This window comes from Scleropages formosus, chromosome 1, assembly GCF_900964775.1.
Source record: "Scleropages formosus chromosome 1, fSclFor1.1, whole genome shotgun sequence".
NCBI lineage: Eukaryota > Metazoa > Chordata > Actinopteri > Osteoglossiformes > Osteoglossidae > Scleropages > Scleropages formosus.
In genome coordinates, this window is record NC_041806.1 from 8389917 (window position 1) to 8412992 (window position 23076).

Consider the following 23076-nt stretch of genomic DNA (forward strand, 5'->3'; position numbering starts at 1 on the left):
TGTACCCCTGGTCCCCTCCCCCTTCTGTGATTTGCAGTTCTTTTACTGCAGCACATTTAAGTAAGATATTTAACAGATATTCGGTTGTTCAGCAGCTTGTATGGTTTGGTCAGTGACAAATGAGCAGATGCACCCACAACAGGAGTTTTCCAGTGAGGATGGATAGAAACTAAATTAAGTTTGAGCTCAACCTTGCAAACAGTCAATTCAACGTTTGTTGAGCTTGCTCACAAAGCTCTCTCTCTGTTTCTCGTAGTAACAGTATTAGTTCATTATAAGGCAAATATTGCAAAACTAGATGATTGATTGTATCATGTATTACTATAAAGTGTGTACAAATACTAATTCAGGATGGCTGCTCAAGCGCAATGTGCATCGCACTCGGTACACTTCCGTTTTCTCCCTTTGGATATCACTGCTTCACCTCTGGATGATTTTAATAGTATTTTTATATAAGCCGGTAAACTAATGAACAATTTTAAATGTCGCTTAATACCCCTTCATGAAATAGGAGCTTTTGGATCGGAAGTTTTGGGGCATTATTTCTGACACTTTCGACTGCATTTAAAGAAAACCCCTTTAAGTGAGAAAATCCATTTTTCCATGACAGCACACCGAAGTGCATTCTTGTGACTGTAACATTAGGTATTGAATGTATAATGTTTTGCAGTAAAAGCTCAATTTTTGTCTGAATGGCTTTTGTCGTTCGCAGTTTGACTGAAGCTCCGTTCTTTATATCTCTGTCCTTAGAAGGATGTGCGTTAGTATTAGTCAGTATGCACAGGTACCTACACTGTCATTTGCTATGGTAGCAGGCAGCACTAATGTAAAAATACCATGTTTTGTGTATGTTATTGCTACCGTCAGCTCTTACAGGTGTACGCACTGCTATTTGTGCTCATACAATAGTTTGCTCTGCACATACTCGGTTATGTACTTCAGCGTTGCCTTTATACAGGTCTCTTTGTGTATACTTGGCAAACACAACAGTGTACTGTGGTATTTTAGCTCAGTACACAATCATAACCCCCTTAGGGATGGATGTGTGTCAGAAGAACCCATAATAGACCAATCGAAGAATGTTCCCCGAGAGCGCTCGGTTCTATGCATACGTCTCTCGTTACACCCAAACCACACTGCTACGCTCCTCCTGCCACCTCTGCCCTCCCGCTGGTCCCACGCACAAGAAGGTCCAAAATGAAAACCATGAAGGTTTTTGATGTTGGTTCCCCATGTGGTGGAATGATGTTCCTCTCTCCCTCATAACTGCTGAATATCTCTACATTTGGGAAGGCTCTTAATTCACCTTGTTTGGACTCACTTATTGCCAGATCAGTTATGTGCTTGATAAACACACACGCACACACACACATTGTCTGAAACCGCTTGTTCCATACGGGGTCGCGGGGAGCCGGAGCCTAACCCGGCAACACAGGACATAAGGTTGGAGGGGGAGGTGACGCACCCAGGGCGGGACGTCAGTCCATCGCAAGGCACCCCAAGCGGGACTCGAACTCCAGACCCACTGGAGAGCAGTACTCGGTCAAACCCACTGCACCACCACGCCCCCCTGCTTGATAAACTTATCTGTTTAATTTAAAAATAAATCCTGTATGTAGCTATTTATAACATACACTGGTTTACATAGCAGTTTGCGACTGATTGACAGAATTCAAAGGTTGCTGCATCCATCCATCTCTCCTTCGATAATGAACTTTATTGTGTTGTACTCAGAAATAAACATTGCTTTGAGGAAAGGTTCTGCCTAATGAATGTTTTTTCTGACGTGTGTGTGTGTATTTCAGGTGAGCAGAGTGCCAGTGGAGGACTGTGGGCAGTACAGTACATGCAGCGCTTGCATTGGCTCCGGGGACCCCCACTGTGGCTGGTGTGTCCTCCACAGCAAGTGAGTAAGAGTGCCACCCACCATTTCATTTGGTCACACACTGCGCTAAACACTCGGCCAATAATGCTCACGTTGGGCCAGTTCCTGGGCTGCGCGCAGTTCTCCGCTCAGACTTCGACTCCCGCTATACTATAGTTCACACAGTGAATCACTTAGAGGCCCATTGTATTATGTTCTTTGACAGCCAGCATATTTAGCATCTGTTTTTGTTTTTTAAAATAATCTTGATGGCTTTTTTTTTTTTTTTCTGTAAATAAGTTCACTCTGTGTTGCATCACACTTCCAGACTTGTTGGTTTAAATGTAGCCCAGTTTCAGTCTGTTCATATGTTCACCATGTGTTTGCATGGGTTTTTTCTTTGGTGTTTTGATTTTCTGGGCTGTCCAAAAAAATATGTCGCCGAACCGTATGCTGGTTGTGAACCAACATTAGCGTGTGACAAGGAAGTTAAGCGAGAGATGGCCTGCCTTACTACAGCGCCTGATGATGGACTAGAGTCTTGACCTAAGCGTTCCTGGCTCTACACGTTCTGTGTTGTGGATCAGGCCGTTCGGTGGATGATGGATTGAAGCTCAGTGAGTGGAATTCATATTCGGATTTAAAAAAGACAACAGGTCACATTATTTTATAAGGGCAATACGTGCAACATCGACCTACTTGCACCCCAGAGAAGTCTGGAGCTACGCCAGCCAATCAGGAAGCTGCCCTGAGGTCACTTGTTTTCACCTTGCCTGCACAGGAAGGAACAGGTGACAAATTCCCCAGATTTACTCTTCCTGAGGGCCCGGTGGGTAACAGCTGGGTTTAGTGGGCCAGTTCCCTCCGCCCCCTCCCAGACCTTTCATCGCTCGTCTTTCGCCACAGATGTGGCAGACTCACTCAGATCTCCATATGAAACTACCCTGTGTTCTGAATTGCAAACGTGTTTTTAATTTAAGGTGAAGCACATTTGTGATCACTGACCAAGACTGCTTCATAACAGTATGGTGATAGAAAGGGTCTTGCCTTAGTTTAAATAGTAACCCATGTGGTAGGCAAATGTTTACATTTACATTTTACATTTATTTGTTTAGCAGACGCTTTTCTCCAAAGCGACTTCCAGTGAACTCTATGCAGTGTTTCCAGCCCACACATCTTATTCACCAAGGTGACTTACACTGCTGATACACTACTTACACTGGGTCACTCATCCATACAACATTGAAACACACTCTCTCTCTGTAACACACTATGGGTGAACCTGAACAGCATGTCTTTGGACTGTGGGAGGAAACCAGAGCACCCAGAGGAAACCCACGGAGACACGAGCAGAACATGCAAACTCCACACAGACTGAGTGGGGATCGAACCCACGTCCTCTCGCACCAACCAGGCCCTGTGAGACAGCAACGCTATTCGCTGTGCCACCGTGCCGCCCCAAAATGTTTATTCATGATGAAATGGTAACAAGGGTTCCTGTCTCAGCCGAAAATAATGACCAAAGCCTGACTGAGGGAAAATGCGAAACACAACACTAGTACTATGTATTAAGTGTATTACTGTTTTTTTTTTTTTTTCCTCCTTAAATTTAAGGTTACACTGATCTACACCCATCGTCATTTTGCATGGTTTTGTTACAGTAATATGTATTTGTTTATGCGGCCAAGGCTGGACGAAGATGGCGGTGTTGTGGGAGAGAAAAGGAAACATTCTTCCTTTGCTCCCTGAGAAAGCCACGACAGATTTTTTGAAAGACTGCCTTTTCCCTCCATTTATTTTTCTTTAATTCTTCCATACCTTAATCAAGATAAAGATCTTTAATTAAGATGCAAATCTTGGATTGATGGAATAATTAGAATAGACTTTGCAGCTCCAGTATGAAAATGACATTTCTTTGCATATTAATGCTGTATTCCCAGAATTTACACGACCTTGTGACAACCACTGCACACTGCAATTAGTGTGAGATCAGGCAAAGTGATGAGGATAGATTCAATGGCTGGATTGTCCTCGTTCACACGTCTCACCTCTCCTCCGCGAAATATCCCCAAGTGTGGAGCGAAATCCTGCCATTTAAATGGAGCGGCCTCAATAAGCTGGCTGCCAGCCTTCTCTGAAGTTTGCGGATCCTCGACTTGTCAGCCCGTTATTGAGCTATGAATGCCCATATGTTAAAGCAGGGACAATGAGAATAGTTGAGTAAAATTAAGAAACGTGACAGCCGCATCGATCTCTGGCACAACAGTGCCGTCCCCAGCTCGGCGGAGTGCATTTTTTCACAGTTGGATCTCTGTAGGGACTAAGAAAGAAGGCCATTGTTCATCCGCACAGCCCGGAGAGAGGGTCAAACTGAAAATTTCTGTGTGGCAGAATCACCGCAGAGTCCTATACAGCAGACTGAGGACCGTCATTGTGTTCGCGCAGCCTTAAGGCTATTGTCTAATGGGGTCACCTACTTTAATTAATGGAGACTAATAGTGGGGCTGTATTCATTGTTAAAGTGGCAGCTGAGGTTACTCTTCTAGGTATTCAGCAGCAGCAACATAATTTCATACTGGGAAATGGCACGGTAGCAGAATACCATCAAATACCTAATCCTGTTTCCATTCAGGCCGTTAGCCCCCATAACAAATGGGGACTCCGGAATTATACGTGGAACGGAAACTTTAAATACGTTTATTTCTGGCAAAGTTGCCGTTCAGACCGAAGAGTTGATTCATCAGTTCCTTTTTTTTTTTTTTTTTTTCTTCTTTTTTAAAATCAGAACTATGATTAAGGGTAGCTGTCACGGGTTATGTCTGTTTAAGGAGTCACGTTATTGTAAGACAGATTTCTTTCGATCTCGATTTCATTTGTTGAATCATGCTTGTAAACACAGTCGCATATGCCATTATGTTTCCAGCCCCCTCCCCCCCCCTTTACCCTCCCTGGGGAGGCTGCATTGGAGGGTTGCTAAAGAGACTGCTTTTCAAAAACACCCCACTGCCCTCCCACCCTGCCTCTCCTTTCCTCTCTTCTAGCTTCTCTTCAGACCCGTACGCATTTTGGCTCCGCCGGCTATTCCCCGAAGGCTTTTTAGCCTCTAGCCATCATGTTAGCCTAGCCAGGGAAGGGGAGGGGTGACAAGGTGCACCCTGGGAAATCGTCTGTGTCCATGGCAACAATAGGAAACTGGAAGATGGATTTGCGGTGTGATTCAAACCAGCCGTGTTCAGTGATTTTCTCTGTTCCCGTTTGTTGTGTTTGTTGAAAGGCAGTGGCAAACAGGTCTCTGTAGGCCTTTTATATCCAGGTACTGCTCTTGTGTACCGGCGCGGAAGCGTCTCGGCTATATATCAACCTTCAGGAGCACGCATTCGCTTAAAACCTGCCAGTAACACCATTTGGTTCCTTTTTAATTCACTTGTACATTAAAAGCATTTGGCGGGCAAAGTATTTCTACAGTAATCTGTTAACTTGCTCCACATTTCCACGTCATTCCTATTGTGGTATTTTTGCCTGTTTGAGGGGAAAGTATTTTAGGTTTTGTTTCGCTCCCGTGATTCGCTTGATTTAATGAGGTTTTTAGTAAACCAGTTCTGTCTGTTAAATTAAAACACAGACACAGTGGAGCGGTATGAAGTCTTGCAAATATCATTAAGGTAAAATACAAGTGGAGCTGTGGTAGAAACGAATTTCTACATACATCTGCATTAAACTGCGTTTTATTGATTGCACTTTTCCCGAACCTTCGTGGTGATCAGTTTTGGGAAACGTGGAATAATATTTCATTGGTGGGGAAGAATGTGGAGATGAAATGCGCTTCTTAGGTTGGCGAGCGGTAGAGCGCCATGTGAACCTGTGCGGCGTTTATTCTCATTCCAGCGAGGAAAAGCCAACCGGCTGCCTTGTGGGAGCTGTGCACCTGTACGGATATTCAGGCTTGTGTCATTATGATAGGGCATCGGCTGCTTCATTAACATGCATGCAGCTGAAGGTGATAAACGCTTTAAAGAGGTGAACAGAGGACAGGCGCGGAAAACTGACGGTGCTATCGCTATTGTTTCGTGTTTGCAACGAAGCTTGCGTCTCCTCTCCCATTTCCCCGTAATCAAAGTGAAATAGATGATTAACCCAGACCTTGTGTGGCAGTGCTTTTATCAATTAATGTGCTCAATTGATCCCCTCCCTTCCCCAACCCATCCCTGTTAACCCCTGGCTCCATGAAAAGCTCCCAGCCCTCGATACCTGTACAGCAGGCAGCAAAGCGAAGCCTTCTGGCGGTCGGTCCTCTCCGTGATTGACGGAAGCGTTTTCGAAGATTTACTGCACTCGCTAATGTCTGATACTGCCAAATGAAACACACATACGAAAAAATTAATTTATGGCGCCATTAAAGTAAGAATTTATTCTGCGGAGATGGACCGAATAACAGTTTGCAACAGACACTAATGTGGATGGAATGAAAATATCTGTGTGATAAGTGTCTAATTGAAGCGCAGACGGGGCCTGCTTGCGCAAGAAATGCCTTACTTTGCAGTGGAGCAGTTAGCGAAGCAATCTGACCTCATTTTGTGCGGTAAAAACGGCGCGCTCGTGCTAAAATGAAGTGCCCCATTCAGTGCGCGCCTTCTGGTAAAGGTTAATGTGGGACCCCAGCTGTCCCCCACTCCCTGACACCCCCCGATGCCTTTAATGCTTCAATACATTCTCCCCAACAGTCACTGAACATTTTATAGCCCAGTTTGACCTTGTCATATCTCTTGCAAGCAGTTTGCACTTGCTAATTGAAGCTGTGTTTAGTTTGCCATGCCCTGGTGGAGCACAGGGAGGGTAAACGGCTGTAAGGCAGCTCCGTGGCCTACAGAGGATGACTTCTGCACAAAACTGCCACTTGCCATGGCTTGTGGTCCTGCCCACCTAATTGAGAGAAAAGAAAGATGGCAAAATGTTGATAGACCATTACTGTGGTTCCGGAACAAGCAGACTGTACTCTCATTCGCTCCCTTTTCTGGACTTTTGCCACATTTAATCCTATTTCTGATCATAAACAAACAAACAAAAAGATAAATAGATATCGAGCGGGTCACACGACATCTTATCTTAGTTATAAGACCCAATAATGCTTGATTATATAACTGTAGCTGCTTTCCTCGTGCATTCAGGAGCTCCGTGTGCTCGAAGTAATAGAAATCAATACAGCGCACAGGGGAATTGTAGGAATTAATGAGATGACATATCCTGTTGGTTTTATCTACCTGAGAAGCATTGAGGATGGGTCTGCTTTTATTCTCCCGAACATACAGGTCTGGCCGTTGTCCTTTCAGTTTTCAGATTTTATGCGTCTTGGTCAGAATGGGAATTTCACATCCCTTAAAATGTTGCACAGAGTGGCCATTATGACTTGCTCATGCGCCTTTGCGTAACGAATGAATACATGTGCGCCGAGTAAGAATTTTAATGAAGAGCGATGAAGGGCACTCTTCAGTGCGGAATCCTTTTCAGACCCTATTGAGCCCATCTCTCAGCGGTGGGGCGGGTGGCTCTTCCTGCGGACCACAAAGCGAGACCGGCGCAGCAGACTAACGTCCGCAGCCGCAAGGCCGAGCCCCGTGCCGAAAATGTGCGTGAGAAGAAGCCCCGACGGCCATCGGCTTTTCTTTCCGTTAATGCAGCTGTCTTGCACAAACACGTGGAACTTTTAACTCCACTTAACACGTCCTACAGTCAAGCCAGCGTTATGAATGTTTTAAAATCTGGCTGCTGCTCAGAATTACCATTCTGAGAAAGGAATGACTTTCTGCTCTATGAAAACACATGAGCACAAAACAAAATGGAGCTAGAAAGAATAAAATTGGCCGTATGCATCATTTAAACAACAGCTGCCACGCTTTGTAATGTGTCAAAGCCAAGGCGTTTCTACTTAATTGTCAGTTACGCTTTGTCTTAATAATTAAACTAGCTGAATTAGATTGTGGAATATTTCATCGTAATTCACATGTTTCTATTATTGTGAAAGTGTTTTTTAAAGCAGTAATATCGTTATTATAAATATCTTTACATGTCGTAATATAATGGTGTTATTCCTTACACGGAGACATCTCGCTTACTTTTTAATTTCAGCTTAACTCTCAAACTAAAATTGCTTCCATCTGAGTCTATATTTTCTGCGGCGATAATAAATGTCATTAATAGTGGTGGAGGATTTTCCAGTTATTTATGGCTGCGATTGACAAAGCGGAAATGCCTTGATGTACGTCTTTCATCTGCGCGTCCTTCATTTCTTGCGTGTCCTTTATTCCATGTCGCCCTGAAAGCGGTACGTGGAAAATGTGGGCTACCCTCGACCTCACCTCCCTGCGTAAAGTTTAAGAGTTACTACGATCTAATGAAACCCCGCTGCGAATTAAACCAAGCGGTTTTTTTGTTCCGTCGTTTGTCTATGGAATCGGTGCCTTTTTCACAGGTTTATGTAGGTAGCTTTCCTTTGCCAAATGTGACACCTCGGTTCTGTTGCTGAGCAACCCAAAGTTACAGTGACATTATCAGAAATAGGCCAACGTGATGTAGGCTGCTACGAATAATGGCGGTGCTTGTCACCGTTTGCTGCGTTTTCTTTTCTAAAGTGCTCTTTGAGAGTAGTTTCTTTTCCGAAAGTGCCGATAGGTAGCAGTGCCTGGTTTGTATGGGTGGCCCGTTTACCTGTTTTCCCTTTTAATGTTTCCAGGTGCTCCAGGCGGGATGCTTGCGAGAAGTGGAATGAGCCTATGCATTTCAACGTTGAGCTTGACCAATGCGTTAACATTAGCGTCACACCCAACAACATGTCGGTGACTTCTCCCTCCATTCAGGTATTAAGAAATACTAAGTGGCTGCCTTGGCAGCATATATTTTTTTTGCACTGACACCATTAAGCGTATGCACAGTAAAACCAGATTACGTGTCTGAGAATCTGACGGAGCCCTTTTTGCACGTAAGTGGACGTGGGCAGTGTTCGCCCGCCGTGTTTTGTATACCAACAAATCTGTTGTTCTGTTTGTCCTCTCCCAGCTGAATGTGAAGGTGCTCAATGCGCCCAGCCTTTCCATGGGGGTTACCTGCGTGTTCGAGGAGCTTACGGAGAGCCCCGGGGAGGTGCTGGCCAAAGGCCAGATCCTGTGCATGTCCCCATCCCTGCGGGACGTTCCGTCCATCACTCAGGGATATGGTACGTGCGGCACCGCCTTGGCGCCTTGCGTTAAAACACGTTCCGGGGTAATAAACGTTTGAGTTAGTGATCCAACCAGATCATAAGCAATCTCATAAGCCGGTATCATGTTCATATAATGCAAAGTGATATGGATGCTGAAATGAATAAAGTGATGGACAGATCAAATATTTGAACACCGCTCTTTTTGTGCTTGCACAATTTTTCCACTATTGCATTATAATTGAAATATCGTCAGCTGTCAGCTGTTGCCAAACAGTACGTTCATATTGTAGTAAGGAATGATAGCCAACAATGTCAGATGAAATACATCTCTTTTGTGACTTTGAGGCATGACAGGTTTCCAAGAAAAAAGACATTTGTAGAGGATAAAAGCCTCCGTTCCACTCTTGATAGTCCGAGGACCGTGCGGTATGTGTGCGCATAAGCTAAATGCCAGTGTCCGCTTCCTATGAAAATGAATATATTCTTTATTTATATTCTGCTGTTACATTTATCTCTTGCCAGTTATTTTCTCTTCAGGTCTGGCAGCAGCACAAAATAGCAGTTAAAGAATTTCCTGACAGAAGTGTTTTGCCAATAACATCGAAAGACGTAGATGTGTTAGAAAACCTGTAATGTGTGCAATCCGTGCTGTTTGCAAACAACGCCGATCGGAAATAACAGCAAATTCTGGAATATGTAATTTTTCCATTTTCAAATTGGTGAGCAAGACAGGTGCGTTCAGATTTTTACCACAAGAACCTCACTGAGGTTTAACCCTTTCGGTGTTGTGAACTGGCGACTCTTAACTGTCCCCCGCAAGACTCGAACATGGTTGACTGGATGTCTTCTCTTCCCAGGGGACAAACGGGTGGTGAAGCTCTCCCTCAAGTCCAAGGAGACAGGGCACAAGTTCATCACCACAGATTTTGTCTTCTACAATTGCAGCGTCCTACAGTCGTGAGTATCTCTTTTTTTTTTCGCTGTTGAGAAATGACCAAAAATGATATAGTTTCACTTTTTTTATTTTTCAATATTACTTCTGCGACAGCACCATGTAGGAAGTCAGCATGAAGCACTTCTCCTTAAGCATTGTTCGCAGTATGCAGGCTGCTTTATATTGAACAAGAGGGAACTGATAGGAGAATTAATGTTGGAACCCCCCAAAGGCCTGATTGTGATGTCACACCAGTCACGGTGTTAGCTCAGATGGAACGTTTTCTCCGCTGTTCCAAGGAGAGCGCCGGTCAGCCACTCTTAGACAAACACGACTCAAATTTTCACCCGTCAGCTTGTTGATGGATCTGGCCAACGCTGGAAAAGATGCTCTGAAAACATTTCGAGCTGACAGAACAAGCTACTCAACACCCTATAGATTCGGTGGAACCACCAACAGTTTGCAAGTGAAAATATCTTCTCCACTCCCAAGGAGCATGGCAGAAAGTGTCGTCCTTTTAAGTTTCATTTCTAAGGAGGATTTGCATTAAGAAGTCTGTCACTTCTCTGCAACCAATACTGCACTCTAATAAATAAACAATTAGAAGACTTATGAATAAGATTTAAATTGGCTTATTATAAGGCTAATTTCTGCCAGCTGCTACCTGCAGAGTTTTGCATGATTTGTTTATTGTGAAATCAGGAGAATAATTATAATATTTTTAGCTCTGTTACCATAGCATCAAGACTTCTCAGTTTCTAAGTGATCATTATCGTATCCAAAATATATTATTGGGTTGGAAAAATTCTCTTCAGTAATGCCATTGTTCAAATTTAAATAGCAAATTTTAAACGTCTATTTTTTCATTAAATATGTCGAGCACTTCTTGATAATGGATGCTCTCAAATTCTGCAGTGTTTCTACAGTAGCTTTGTCTAACATCATAAACAGAGTTTGCCAGTAAATAATCAATGACCTTAATTACTTAACTGTGAATTGATGTTTTTGTCAAATAGAAAAGCTTTGACGTCCACATGTGCATCTGGAGAATAAACAAGGTGCATTCGGTCGTCTTGCCGCGTCCAGCACTTCTCTGAGTATCGCTCTTGTTTTCCCTGTCAAGAACACGCAGTGATACACAGCTTTCGTTGCTTTCATATTCGCCTTGGATTTATCAGTGAGGGTGTGTTGAAGTTTGCTCTAGCTACGAATTTGAATGCGTGTTGCTGTACAAATATGCAGACATCTTCAAATCTAGAAAATCAGGAACATATGTGCCTTATAAAGGGCAGAAAAAAGGCTCAAATATACTATTAATAAAAGCTATCAGCTTTTATGACTGCTGCTTGCAGTTCGCACATTTGTTTTCATTCCTTATTTAATATGGTGTGTGTAAAATATTTTAGGCCTTTTATAAAGAGTCATACTGGCAAACCTAATGCTGTAATAAAAATAGTTTGTGGATAGTAGCTCTGTCTAGGGGGTGCGGTGGTGCAGTGGGCTTGGCCGGGTCCTGCTCTCCGGTGGGTCTGGGGTTCGGGTCCCACTTGGGGTGCCTTGCGATGGACTGGCGTCCCGCCCTGGGTGTGTCCCCTCCCCCCCAACCTTACTCCCTGTGTTGCCGGGTTAGGCTCCGGCTCCCTGCGACCCCGCATGGGACAAGCAGTTTCAGACAAGGTGTGTGTGTGTGTGTGTCTAGTAGCTCTGCCACTAGAAGAGTATATGATTGAATTGGGAGGCTGTTCAGGTTTTGAAACAGACTACAATTTTGTGTACCAATGTACACAAAAATACCAGTTACCTTTGGAATGGTGGTCAGTTACCAGGGTAGAACTTGTTTGCATACTACTTCTACCAAGCTAATCTGTCACGCTATTTCTGACGCACATTTTATCACACTAATCTTACATCCAGACTTGTATATTCATCTTGTATAACATTATGGAATGAAAAACCTTGCCTGTATCTGATTTTCACATGCGAGACTTTGCTGTGCTGTCTTAATAAAATCTTACCGGTTTTATTAAATGGCAGTGTCTCCATTTCCAGATTAGTCCAGCCCCCCTGTTTGAGCTGTTTGGCGTAGTACGTGATCCGAGCGTTCTTCGCCGCACTCTGGCCCACGTGAAACAATGGTAGCACTTGAGCCAGCATGCGTGCAGTCCCGCATAGGGAAGGCATTCATGGTGCAGTGTGAGCTCATGAGGAACAATGGCTCCCCGAGACGCTCCCAGGGACTGGCTGGCTGGGCGTGGGCACATTGTTGCCGCTTCACCGGAGCAGCGGGCACGTGCCCCCGTTCCTTATTCTGCTCTGTTTGTTTTTCTCCATCCGCTTTTCCTGCAAATGGGTTCATTTGCACTTCACTTAGCAAAGACACTTTGACTCGGCGGTGAGGGTGTAAAAATCTCTTAAATTTTTAAAAAAAAAATACTCTCGCACTCCTTTATTTGCACTGCCTTGTTATGGCAAGACTTTCAGGCAGAGTGGCAGACAATACAATGTAGACCGCTGGCACTACGCACAACCCTGTCCTTGTAGGGGTGCCGTTGTACCAGCCAGCGTCTTGCTGGCATTTCAAATGAAGGTTACGTGTAGGCTACTGAAGATCACTATGGAGTTGTTTTGGTTTGTGCCCAAGATTTCCATGTAGCACCTTTGGGAGGGTCTAAAAAGTGCGTCTTCGGGAAAACAACGTGCTGTGGAATGGCGAAACGCTTGAGCCGGAGCGTTGTTTGAGGAGGATCTTCTTGGAGATTAAGAGATGGAACAAATCCAGGCAACGGCAGCTGAAGCCTCAAAGACGCCCAATAATCGCATAATCGCATTGAACTTGAAATATATTTTCTGTGTAATTTAATCAGAATAACCATTTATCCAAAATAATGAGGAGAGGTAGTAGTTGGCTCTGTATTTGGTTACGAGAGCATCTGGCTCAGAGCAACATGAAAGGGTACTTTTTTAGGAGGCTGTTTTCGTACCGTGTTTGTGGCGGGAAAAAATAAATAAAAACAGTGATGGTCCATATGCACAAATAGAAGTGCTTGTCATTAATTATACCAGAGAATTCCCCCCTGACATGTTGTTTACCAGCACATTTGACTGTTGAGGTAATGAAATATTAATGAGTGCTCTATGTCCCAAATACCCCTTAGCAGAATCGATGGGAAGAATCGGGTAGTGTAGGCATGGGCTTCCTTCGTCTGTGCTCAAGTGGTCAGCGTTCAGACGGTGCTTGTTAGTGCTGAGGGTTCGCAGCCCAACCTGAGGATGTTTGTCCTGCAAGTGCGCATGGCTGTCATGTGCATGTACCACCACCAGCAGACGCCAGCTGTGGCTTTATGGGATGGAGAATCTTTCATTATTTTCCCACAGTAGTTCATTAAGTAGCCTGCTGTACAAAGTGCCTGGCCCTCCAACACTGTTATTAGTAGGTGGTTTTAATATTATAATGTGGTGTCGGATATGCACAAAGTTCTCGTTCCTGGCTCCGTTGTGGTAGAACAACCGCCCTCTGTCGCTCAGAACTGCTGAATCTCTGTCCACATTTAAAAAGGGACCTAAAACTCACCTCTTCCGGACTCACTTTGCCCGTGATCTCTTAAGTTCATGTAAGCGTGAATGTTCATGCTCTATAGCTTTGAAATCATGCCTGTTAAAAATGGATAAAGCTTTACACAGCTCCTCAGGAAGGTGATTTGGAATCGTCGATATTCTGATCAAGTTTTATGCAGCTGCTTGAGTGATGTACTTTGGTTCGTATGATGAAAAGTAACTGCTTTAGAATCACGTGTTTGCATCTATGGCTCCTTTTCTGATGATGTAATGCACGCATTTTCTATGAGATGTTTGTCACTTTGGAGAAAAGCGTCTGCTACGTGAATAAATGTAAATATGTATAATGGAGCTAGAATTTTGATAGTTGTGGATTTCTTTCACATTCGCCGGCGACAATGGGGCAGCACTTAATGCACCGCTTGAACCAATGCTAGAGATCCGCCCACCTACTTCATTTCCAGAAATGACCATTTGAAAATTGATGAAAGCAGTAAATTGATTATTTCGAGAATGCCTGGTAGGGCAAATTGAGTCCCATCTCAGGCCAAAGCCTCATTCTTCCATATTCAATTTGCATTTGTTTATAGTTTCTCTTCTTTGCCGTTTACTCCTATAATCAAGAATAAACTGTTTAATTAAAGTGTGAAGGATTGTGCATACAAAATGAGCGCTGTGTTAAAGATTGCAATCTGATTGTGAATGAAAGTAAATTTGTGTATCAAAAAACTGGGAGAATGCATTCTGAATTTAATCCAAACATACAAACACATTTGTTAAATTATTTGATAGTGGCTGAATAAATGGTATTTTTAGGAAATAAAATTGCCCTGTCTGCTGGCAGAATGCATACACAACAATCAATTCTCCAGTGCAGAGAAGCAAGGGAGCGTAATCTATGCCGGGCCCCGGTGTTTCCATGGTAACCGCTACTGCGGCCTACCTTGCCAGGGCAGTTCGCTTGAAGCCTATGCCAGATTTCCTGATTTCACAAAAGCCCTGTGGGAACATTTAGCCCTTGAATTGTTTCCCCCTCTGGTGTGCCTGGCGAACAACACTCGCTCTCCCCCCTCCCCCCCTCCACCCGCCTCCTACATTGGCATCATTTTTCCCACAATTCTTCAGCCGCCTGGGCTTGAGAGAGCTCACTTCGCTCTTTCATCCTCTGGGATAATGGCCACCTGCGAAAGCCAAGAGGGCAGCTCTGAAGCAGGAGTTGTGCGATTGTATCCTTCCAGAGAGAGTCTCAGTGCTTCCAGGCACTTCCAGTCAACTGTTATTGTTTTGCTCCGCTGTAAGCCGCGCAAGTAAATTGAATGGCTGCATTCGGACGACCTCTTCTTCACATCTTTCATATGCATAATCAACTAAAAATTTTTTCCTCTGCCTCCATCTGTAGCCCGTCGCTCTCGGTCGCCGCTCGTTTCTGATCGCTGCGACCGATTCGAACGTGATGTGGCTCAGAGTAGACCTCAAGCGCGGAGTAACGGAGTCGCGCACGGCTCAGCTCTCCTGCGCGGAACACCTGTGGCCCCACCCTGAGCTGCGACGCACGGAAAACGCACACGCTTTGCTTCCGCGTTCCCTGCGAGCAGGACTCTAAAAGCTCTCCTCATCAGTATGTCCACCTTTTGGCCGAGGCCTTTTCTCTGCTGAAATTAAAAAAAAAAAAAAAAGAAAAAAAGGTCTAAGTGAATTGATGGGGTTTATAAAGAGTATCACTGACACAGCACATTGTACATTTCAGCAGATATCTGCATCCGCCCCATACCCAGATAGCAAAGCGCTGCACCAGAACCCTCGTCGTGGTCTCACGTGATGACGCTATTGCAGTTCCGATGCTAACAGTGCGAACTCGCACGGCTGCCCTCGCTTTTAAGGTAGCATATTTAAATTTGTCAATTTGTAAACAGATTCCCAGATTAGACTGAGACTAGCCTGTCAAGGCATTTGCCCCTATGTCTTATTTCCTCTTTGAGTGGTAGGAAACACTGAGTTGTTAACAGACATTTGTTCTGTCAGTTTAAAACAGACAGTGAGAAAGCGGGGAGAAATGCAGACGTGTGAAGTGTGCAGATTTCTTCTCGCTGCCTTTACGACTGTGAGGACACAATAACGGCAACACAAATTTTTAGTGTTGTTTTGACAGTCGGCGGTATATTGCGCGGTGCTGTTCAGACTGCTGAGTGACTTGCATTGGGGGATTTCGCTGCTGCCTGAGCGGACGGGATATCATTAGTATGGGTGAACGTACCCAACCTTCATCGTGCAAACACTTCTTTGTGCTTTTGCGTAATTCTGGCGGAATAGAGAACGGGCCCGGTCGCTTGGAGATGGGAGAGAAACGGTGGAAGCTCGGCGGTACGAGGCATTCGGGGACGGTCTGATCGCAGCCGGTTCCAAGGGGGCTCGGACAGCCTCCGTTCTCCAGGGCCTCAGGTGCATCGGAGCTTCGTTACGCCTCCAGTCATTATCTTAATTGGAATCATCACACGGATCAGAAGTCAAACTTTTTTCTTTTTTTTTTTTTTTTTCCCAGGGATTAATTAGTTGTTAATTGAAAGGCACCTAGAAAATGTGCGAGAATTTACCGGAGCCGAAGGATTAGAGTTGGCCATGTACGCTTTAGACTGAGAGGTCTGCTATATAAGAATGTCAGGAAATGAAGATAAGTTCGAGCACAAAGGCATAAATGTGTTTGTTTCCTGGAAAAGGAAAAACCGTTGAAACCGTGACGTTCTGTGTTCTTCTTTCCACCCACCCACCCCCAGGTGCCTGTCCTGTGTGAAGAGCCCTTTCCCGTGTAACTGGTGTAAATACCGGCACATCTGCACCAACAACCTGGCCGAGTGCTCCTTCCACGAGGGACGTGTGAGCAACGTGGAGGTAGGTCAGCTTTGTGCCTTGACCCCAAGCTCAGGACCTCGATCCTGGAGGGCAGAGACTCTCACAATCGGGCCTCAATGGCACCACTTGTTCTCTGCGAGTCGGGAAGACCCGTGGGTGGGTCCAACCTGCCTGTGACCCGACAAGCCTTGGGCCACGTGTCCTCTCCGGGAACACGCCAGGCTTCGCACACTGGTGCCCATTGTTATGTAGCCCTCCACAATCGGACTATTGATGGCGGTTCTGCTGTGAATCACCGGGCCTGCTTAGGGACTGACCAGCCGCAGGGACGTCTATGAAGCCTCTTTCAGCTTCCAGCTTGGCCCCTTTGTCCTTTACAACCACAGGCATTTTCTGTGGCATCTGTTCAAAAGCAAAAAAAAGAAAAAATCATCTCAGCCTGATGTTGCCAGAAAACCGAAGAAGTGAACGTGCTCTCCAAAAATGTTTCCCAGCACCAAGAGGTTCCACAGAGAGAGAGGGAAAGCTCTGATAAAAGTAGGTCATTGTATTACGCTCGGTAACTCTTTAATAACATCTCCTTTGCCTGTAGCTCAGGTGATACAATATCTGACCATTTAGTATGCAGATGATGGTGCATCACTCGAGATCGCTACCTGTGTCAAAGAAAAATGTCCTCCTGACTGGATATTCTCCGGTTGCAGCTGTCCAGTCATTCCTCGCGAGAATCTCTAGGTCTACGAGGTTCTGTTGCTGCCCAGAACTAAATAAATTGCTACTCGTGGGTTGAAAATAACACAACGTGACTTTTGCTATTGTAAATAATTTTCAGTTCGGCCACATAAGCATATTAATACTCCCTTCCTAACTGGTGGCCAGGCAGTAAACTGTTGAAGAAAAGATAGCAATTATTTTTAAATGATGTACTTTAAATTGTAAGTCTCTGAGGTTTGTAATATATTGCTCTTGATTCATGTCGAGCATATTAATATAAACGGTGAGGGCTGAATTTGTGCTTTACACGAACGGCTGGAGGTGCGATTGACGGGGAGCGCAGAAGGTGGGACAGCTGGTAGCATTCCGCTCAGAACTGCTGCCTTTGGATCCAAAAGTCGCAGGTTCGAATCCCAGCTGTAGCGCCCTTGAGCAAGGTACCTGCTCTAAATTGCTTCGGTAAAATTACCCAGCTGTATAAACTGGTAAAACATTGTAGGTAGCTCAGCATTGTAAGTTGCTTTGGAGAAAAGCATCAGCTAAATGAATAAATGTAATGTAAATGACAGTATGCAAAGGAGCCTGTGAGTCCATGGCCCCGGGGGTGAGGTCGTGCTTTACAGCTGACTCAGTCCTCATCCTGACCCACTGCCATTTGTCCTAATTAGTATGTATTGTGACCTGGGCACTGAACAGATTCCCCAGCTGTTTACCTTCTTTACCACTGCTTTTCTACTGACGTAGCCTTGCCCAGCGAAAGGCGAGGCGACATATTCGATAAAAGTGTGGATATTGCTAGACAATGATCCAAATTGGGGTTTTCTAATTATTGCAGATTTCAAACATTGTCGGTGATTGTTAAAAGTTTAGATATTTGATGAAATTAAGTTATTTTTTTTACCCCGTCACCAGTACGGCGCTAATAGTTACTCAAGAGCTGGCCGAGTCCAGGCAGTTTGACAGCGTTAATAGCTTGTGGTTGCAGTTGTTCCGAAGGAGTGCTTTGGCATGCCTTCCAAGAAAGCTGAGTGCATTTGCAGCTGATGTTCAGTGTTTGGTAACACAAATCAAAACAGCGAAGTACATAGTCAGAGCTCGTGCCGTACCTGCTGTTTGGTACCACTGTGTGAGTGTTGTTTACTTCCTCTTTACCTGTTAGCCTCTACTGTTTTTGGGAGTGTAATAAAATGTTAATTACCTATTGATAGGCTGCCCTTAAATCCCAGTGCGATGAGGGTCCGCTTTCAAGGGATTGGTGTGATAGCGTGTGGCCTGCCTCCTACCTTCCCTGTGTGTGTGTGTGTGTGTGTGTGTGTGTGTGTGTGTGTGTGTGTTCTCCACGCCTGTGACATTAGCTTACCCACATGTCCCAGCAGTGACAGTGAGTGACAGCGTGGTAATTACTTCAGCGACGGCTACGTTTTCTACTGCATTTACATGTCACCCACCCCGCTCCGTCTCAGATTCCCTCCTTCACAGTCTCCCTCTCAGTGTCTCAGAACACATTGATTTCACACTCGACTGGGTTTCAGCGCCGGTTCAGTAGCCCAGGGCTGGCGAAAAGGTTGCAGCCAGGACTTCTCCCTAAGCATCAATACATTTTTTTTTTTTCTTTTTTCTTTCCTAGAATTTGTGCTTTTGGTGTTTTCTTTATTTAGATCCAGCATCCCCGGGGCGCAATGCCCCTGACCTGCGTGTCGGTGAGGGATTCCCCCAGCGTCAGAAGCAGAGTACTGCCGGGGCACAGGAGCAGCGTGTCTGCGGTTTTACAGTGTACGGCTCCTATCACGCATGCGGCAGCTTCCTAATGAGCAACATATGCACATGAAAGCGACCTAAATTGCATTGGAAAGGCCACCGCCCGGGAGTCCATTCACACACTCGTAAAAGCTGCTGCCGCGGTGATTCTACGTCGATACGGTCGCCGTCTCCGTAGTCTACACTCATTACCATAAAAAAAGTTTGGGTGTAAATTAACCCTGTCGTAACAGCACCAGCCGTCTTTTTACCGTAGTTAAAAGTTTTAAAGAAACTTCAGATTTCTTTTTTTTCGGTCTGCAAAATCTGTTTCTAATTTGTTACTTTCGCACCTGTGCTGATTCACTTCTTCTCACAGCTGGATGTGTTTCTAACAGCTGGTTTTATATTGCCAGCTGTTATTTACCTGGGTGGTCACATTGATTACAGATGGCGTCAGAATGTTTGGTTGGAGCAGTATGGATCGTGGCTATTTAAAAAAAAATAAATAAATAAATAAAATAAGTCCAATAAAACTTTTAAAAGGCATTAGTCATTCCTAACTTGTTTTTCTGCATGAGTACAAAACTTATTTGTAATCACCTGCAGGATTTTAAAAGGTCAAATGTACCTGTTTTTTTTTTTTTTTTTTTCCTTCTTCCGTTTTCTATTAATTCACACACACACACACACACACACACACACACACACACACACACATTTTCAGAACCGCTTGTCCCATATGGGGTCACGGGGAACCGGAGCCAACCCGGTAACACAGGGCGTAAGGCCGGAGGGGGAGGGGACACACCCAGGACGGGACGCCAGTCCGCCACAAGGCACCCCAAGCGGGACTCGAACCCCAGACCCACTGGAGAGCAGGACTGCGGTCCAACCCACTGCGCCACCGCACCCCCTTCTATTAATTCATCTAAAGTAAATCTGTGTGTTTCATTCACATACTTTGGCAGATGTCTGGATCGGGGGGAAGGTCACTGGAGCCGATGTGCAGGTTCGATAGATCCACTGGCTCACATATAATGAGCAAGGAATGCAGAAACAGGTGATCTGTCAGGTAATGGGTACTAATGTGTGTTATATAAGAATAACCCACACAATTAATAACCCACCTGAGTTGGAAGGGAAACCTTGTGAAAGGTGAGGCGACAGCTGGGGAAGAAAGGGGAAATTAGCGGAAAGGAAGAAAAGCCCCTTCTTTCAGTGTAGGACAGGGGCTGGAAGCGTAAAGCCCGGCATCTTCTGACACATTTTAATTTTACACTTAACTGAACATCAAAGAGATGCCTTATCGACGCTTATCAGACAGCGCCAGCAGCGGCGAGGACGTGCCCGTCACTGCCCCCCTTCGCCGCCTTCGCCGCCTCCAGTACTGGAATTGACAATCTCCTTATCTGTGCCCCAAAAAAAAAGAGGGGGGGGAAGGAAAAGGGGGGGAAAAAAAAAACGAATTACTCAGCGAAAAAGAGTGACTCACACACTGTTGATACTGGAGGGTGAATGTTGGAGAAACAGGCTGGTGTACGTTCCTGCAGCGAGAAGAAAAGCAAGAGGGATTGAGAAACGCGCGCGCACACACAAACTGACACTTGTATAATCCTTGGTTTTTAGAAGTCGAATTAAGCATCTGTTCAGAGCTCGGCAATTTCCGCTGGTAGTTAGGAAGAGAAAAAAAGTTGTAATCGCATTTGGTGCGGAATAGTCCTAGAGAAGGAATTTCACAGTGACCTGCTGGCATCAGACATTTCTATTCCAGGCGTATCTTTCGCCAATGGCTCAAAACGGTCGCTTCTATTCCTCCTCTTCCTGCGGAGCTCCCGGACCGCAGAGAAACGCGTGCGCGGCGCAGCCCGCGCGCCCGTTGCGTTTCGGCCGCGTCGGCGCTCTCGCGCAACGCAGGCAGGAGCCCGAGCCAGGCCTCGGGTTCGAGTGCTTCTTCAGCCCAGGGGCAGGCTTCCTCGTGGAGACCAGGCTTCTCCCCCCCTCCCCAGGGGCTCCGCGCCGTCGCCAGCTCCGCTAATCCGCAACACAGCGGCACACTTCACGGTGCGAGTGTTCGGAGGGAGATAGGGCGGATCAGAGCTGCGGAGACCACGCCGCACGCTTCCGTTGACTGCAAGCGTCTCGCACCAAGACGGGGGGCAGGACTCTCTGTGGTGCCCTTTAACCCTAGGGGTTTGCCGCCAATAATGAACTTTTTATCATCATCCACATGGCACACGGGGCTTCCAGATGAAACATTTTTACATCAAGGGTCATCCGAGTCGAAATGAGTAGCGCCTCGCTCTCTACGTTATGGTAAAGACGCGTCGCGTGCGGAAAAATGTCTCGTGTTTGCGTCTGGCTGAGCAAAGCGTACGATCCGGCTGAGAAAGAAAGCTTGTAGGGGGAGTCATTATTTCAGAAAAGTTTTGTCTTACTCAACCTTTGGTAATCTGAATGTTTGACATCGATGAAAGCCGGGGTGGTTGCAGGAAAGCTAAAAATAGCGGCGCAGCAAAATGAGTTCATTAATATTTATCATGGGAAAGTTATCGCTTCTTGTGGGATATAAGGCAGTTTGAAGTTATTCAGAGAATCTGAGCATTAGCGAGAACTGTTTATGTGGCGGTGGGACAGAATGGCAATCCATTTTTGGTACAGGGTGCTGCTTAAAATGTATTTATTTAGGTTTCGGCTCTTGTGGTCTTGAGTGGGGTATTAGATGAAGACTTTCACTGGCAAGAAAACAGATCAAATAAAGGAGCCTTGTGGTTTAACCGCTCATATTTGGTCACTTAGAGTTGTTATTGCTCGTGGCGCTGAGGCCGAAGCTTCAGCTTTTCATTTTCTGCTTTTCTTCCAAACCCTCTCCTCCCCTTCAGCTTCCCTACAGGGTAGGTTGGAGGGGGAGGGGATTGATTTTTCTGTCCGAAAACTGTCTCCTGGCTACCCCCGGCTTCTCCAACAAGCCGCGAACACCGACGGCCAAGAAACCGTCCAGTAGCGTCCCACGTTTCTGAATAACATTAATCACTACACAGAACTTAATTACACCATGCAGTTTTTTAACCTTAAAGGGAGCCCCTCGCAGGCCCAGGAGATCATCTCTCTGAGGAATCACTCATGGCTGAGAGCACAAAGACACATTTTCACATTGGCCTTTCCCAAAGCGCTGGGAGATCAAACGGCGCCCCCTGATCCCCCTCCAAAACTGCTAACCATTCCCCTCGGCAGAGCTTCTCTGTGGGGAGGCCTTTATTAATGAGTGGCGGCCCGGTAATTAATTGAGGGATGAGTGACAGTGGAGCCATTAGCCCCGCAGCGCTCAGGGGGAGGGAGTGGCGTGACAGGAAGTGCGTGCATCCATGTCCGTATCTGTATGTGTGCGTATGTTTGTGTGTGTGTGTGTGTGTGTTTGTGTGTGTGGCTGGGTGGGTGGGTGGGTGTGCGTCTTAGTTGCTGGCGAGTCATCACCATAGGGAAGTAACCATGGTACGGTTTGCTCCGGAAACCATGGTGCTCCCTTCACGTGGCGGCCAAAGATGACTATGTTGCGCACCAAGCTCTCCTCCTCCTCTGCAAGTAATAATGACAGTATCCGTTTCCATCTTAGGAAATATTAGGTGAATAAAACAAAGACAGATTGTTTATTGTATTATTGGAAACAGCTTGACCTCTTTAGCTGTGGAATCTCAGGTTCCTCCAGGGCTCTAGTTGACTGCAGTTTATTGCACAAGGCTTACTGCTATAAGGCAGCTTTATTATTATTATTATTATTATTATTATTAATGAAGGGGGGGTGCGGTGGCGCAGTGGGTTGGACCACAGTCCTGCTCTCCGGTGGGTCTGGGGTTCGAGTCCCGCTTGGGGTGCCTTGTGACGGACTGGCGTCCCGTCCTCGGTGTGTCCCCTCCCCCTCTAGCCTTACGCCCTGAGTTGCCGGGTTAGGCTCCGGTTCCCCATGACCCCGTATGGGACAAGCGGTTCTGAAAATGTGTGTGTGTGTGTGTATTATTAATGATGATAACAATAATAATGTTATCTACCTCTAGATGCACGGGGGTAGCATACAATACTTTCCGCACAGTACGTGAAAAGGGCACGTTATGATTTGAAAAATAACAGTTAAGTTATCAGTTCACCCATAAAACAGCAGTGGTCCCAACAGTTTAACAATCAAATTATCTGCACTGTAAACAAATAAGATGGCAGCAACGTTGAGCAATGCAAAAT

General features: G+C 45.5%; 1 protein-coding gene across 1 annotated transcript in view; it reads left to right on the forward strand.

Moving 5' to 3' along the window:
- The window catches only part of plxna3 (plexin A3), a 113828-nt gene that overhangs the window by 54355 nt on the left and 36397 nt on the right, over positions 1–23076 (forward strand). Inside the window, exons 5-9 of the mRNA XM_018752967.2 lie at positions 1806–1906; positions 8592–8715; positions 8915–9071; positions 9914–10013; positions 16317–16431. Of these exons, the coding sequence (XP_018608483.1) occupies positions 1806–1906; positions 8592–8715; positions 8915–9071; positions 9914–10013; positions 16317–16431 (597 nt within the window). The remainder of the gene's footprint in view (positions 1–1805; positions 1907–8591; positions 8716–8914; positions 9072–9913; positions 10014–16316; positions 16432–23076) is intronic.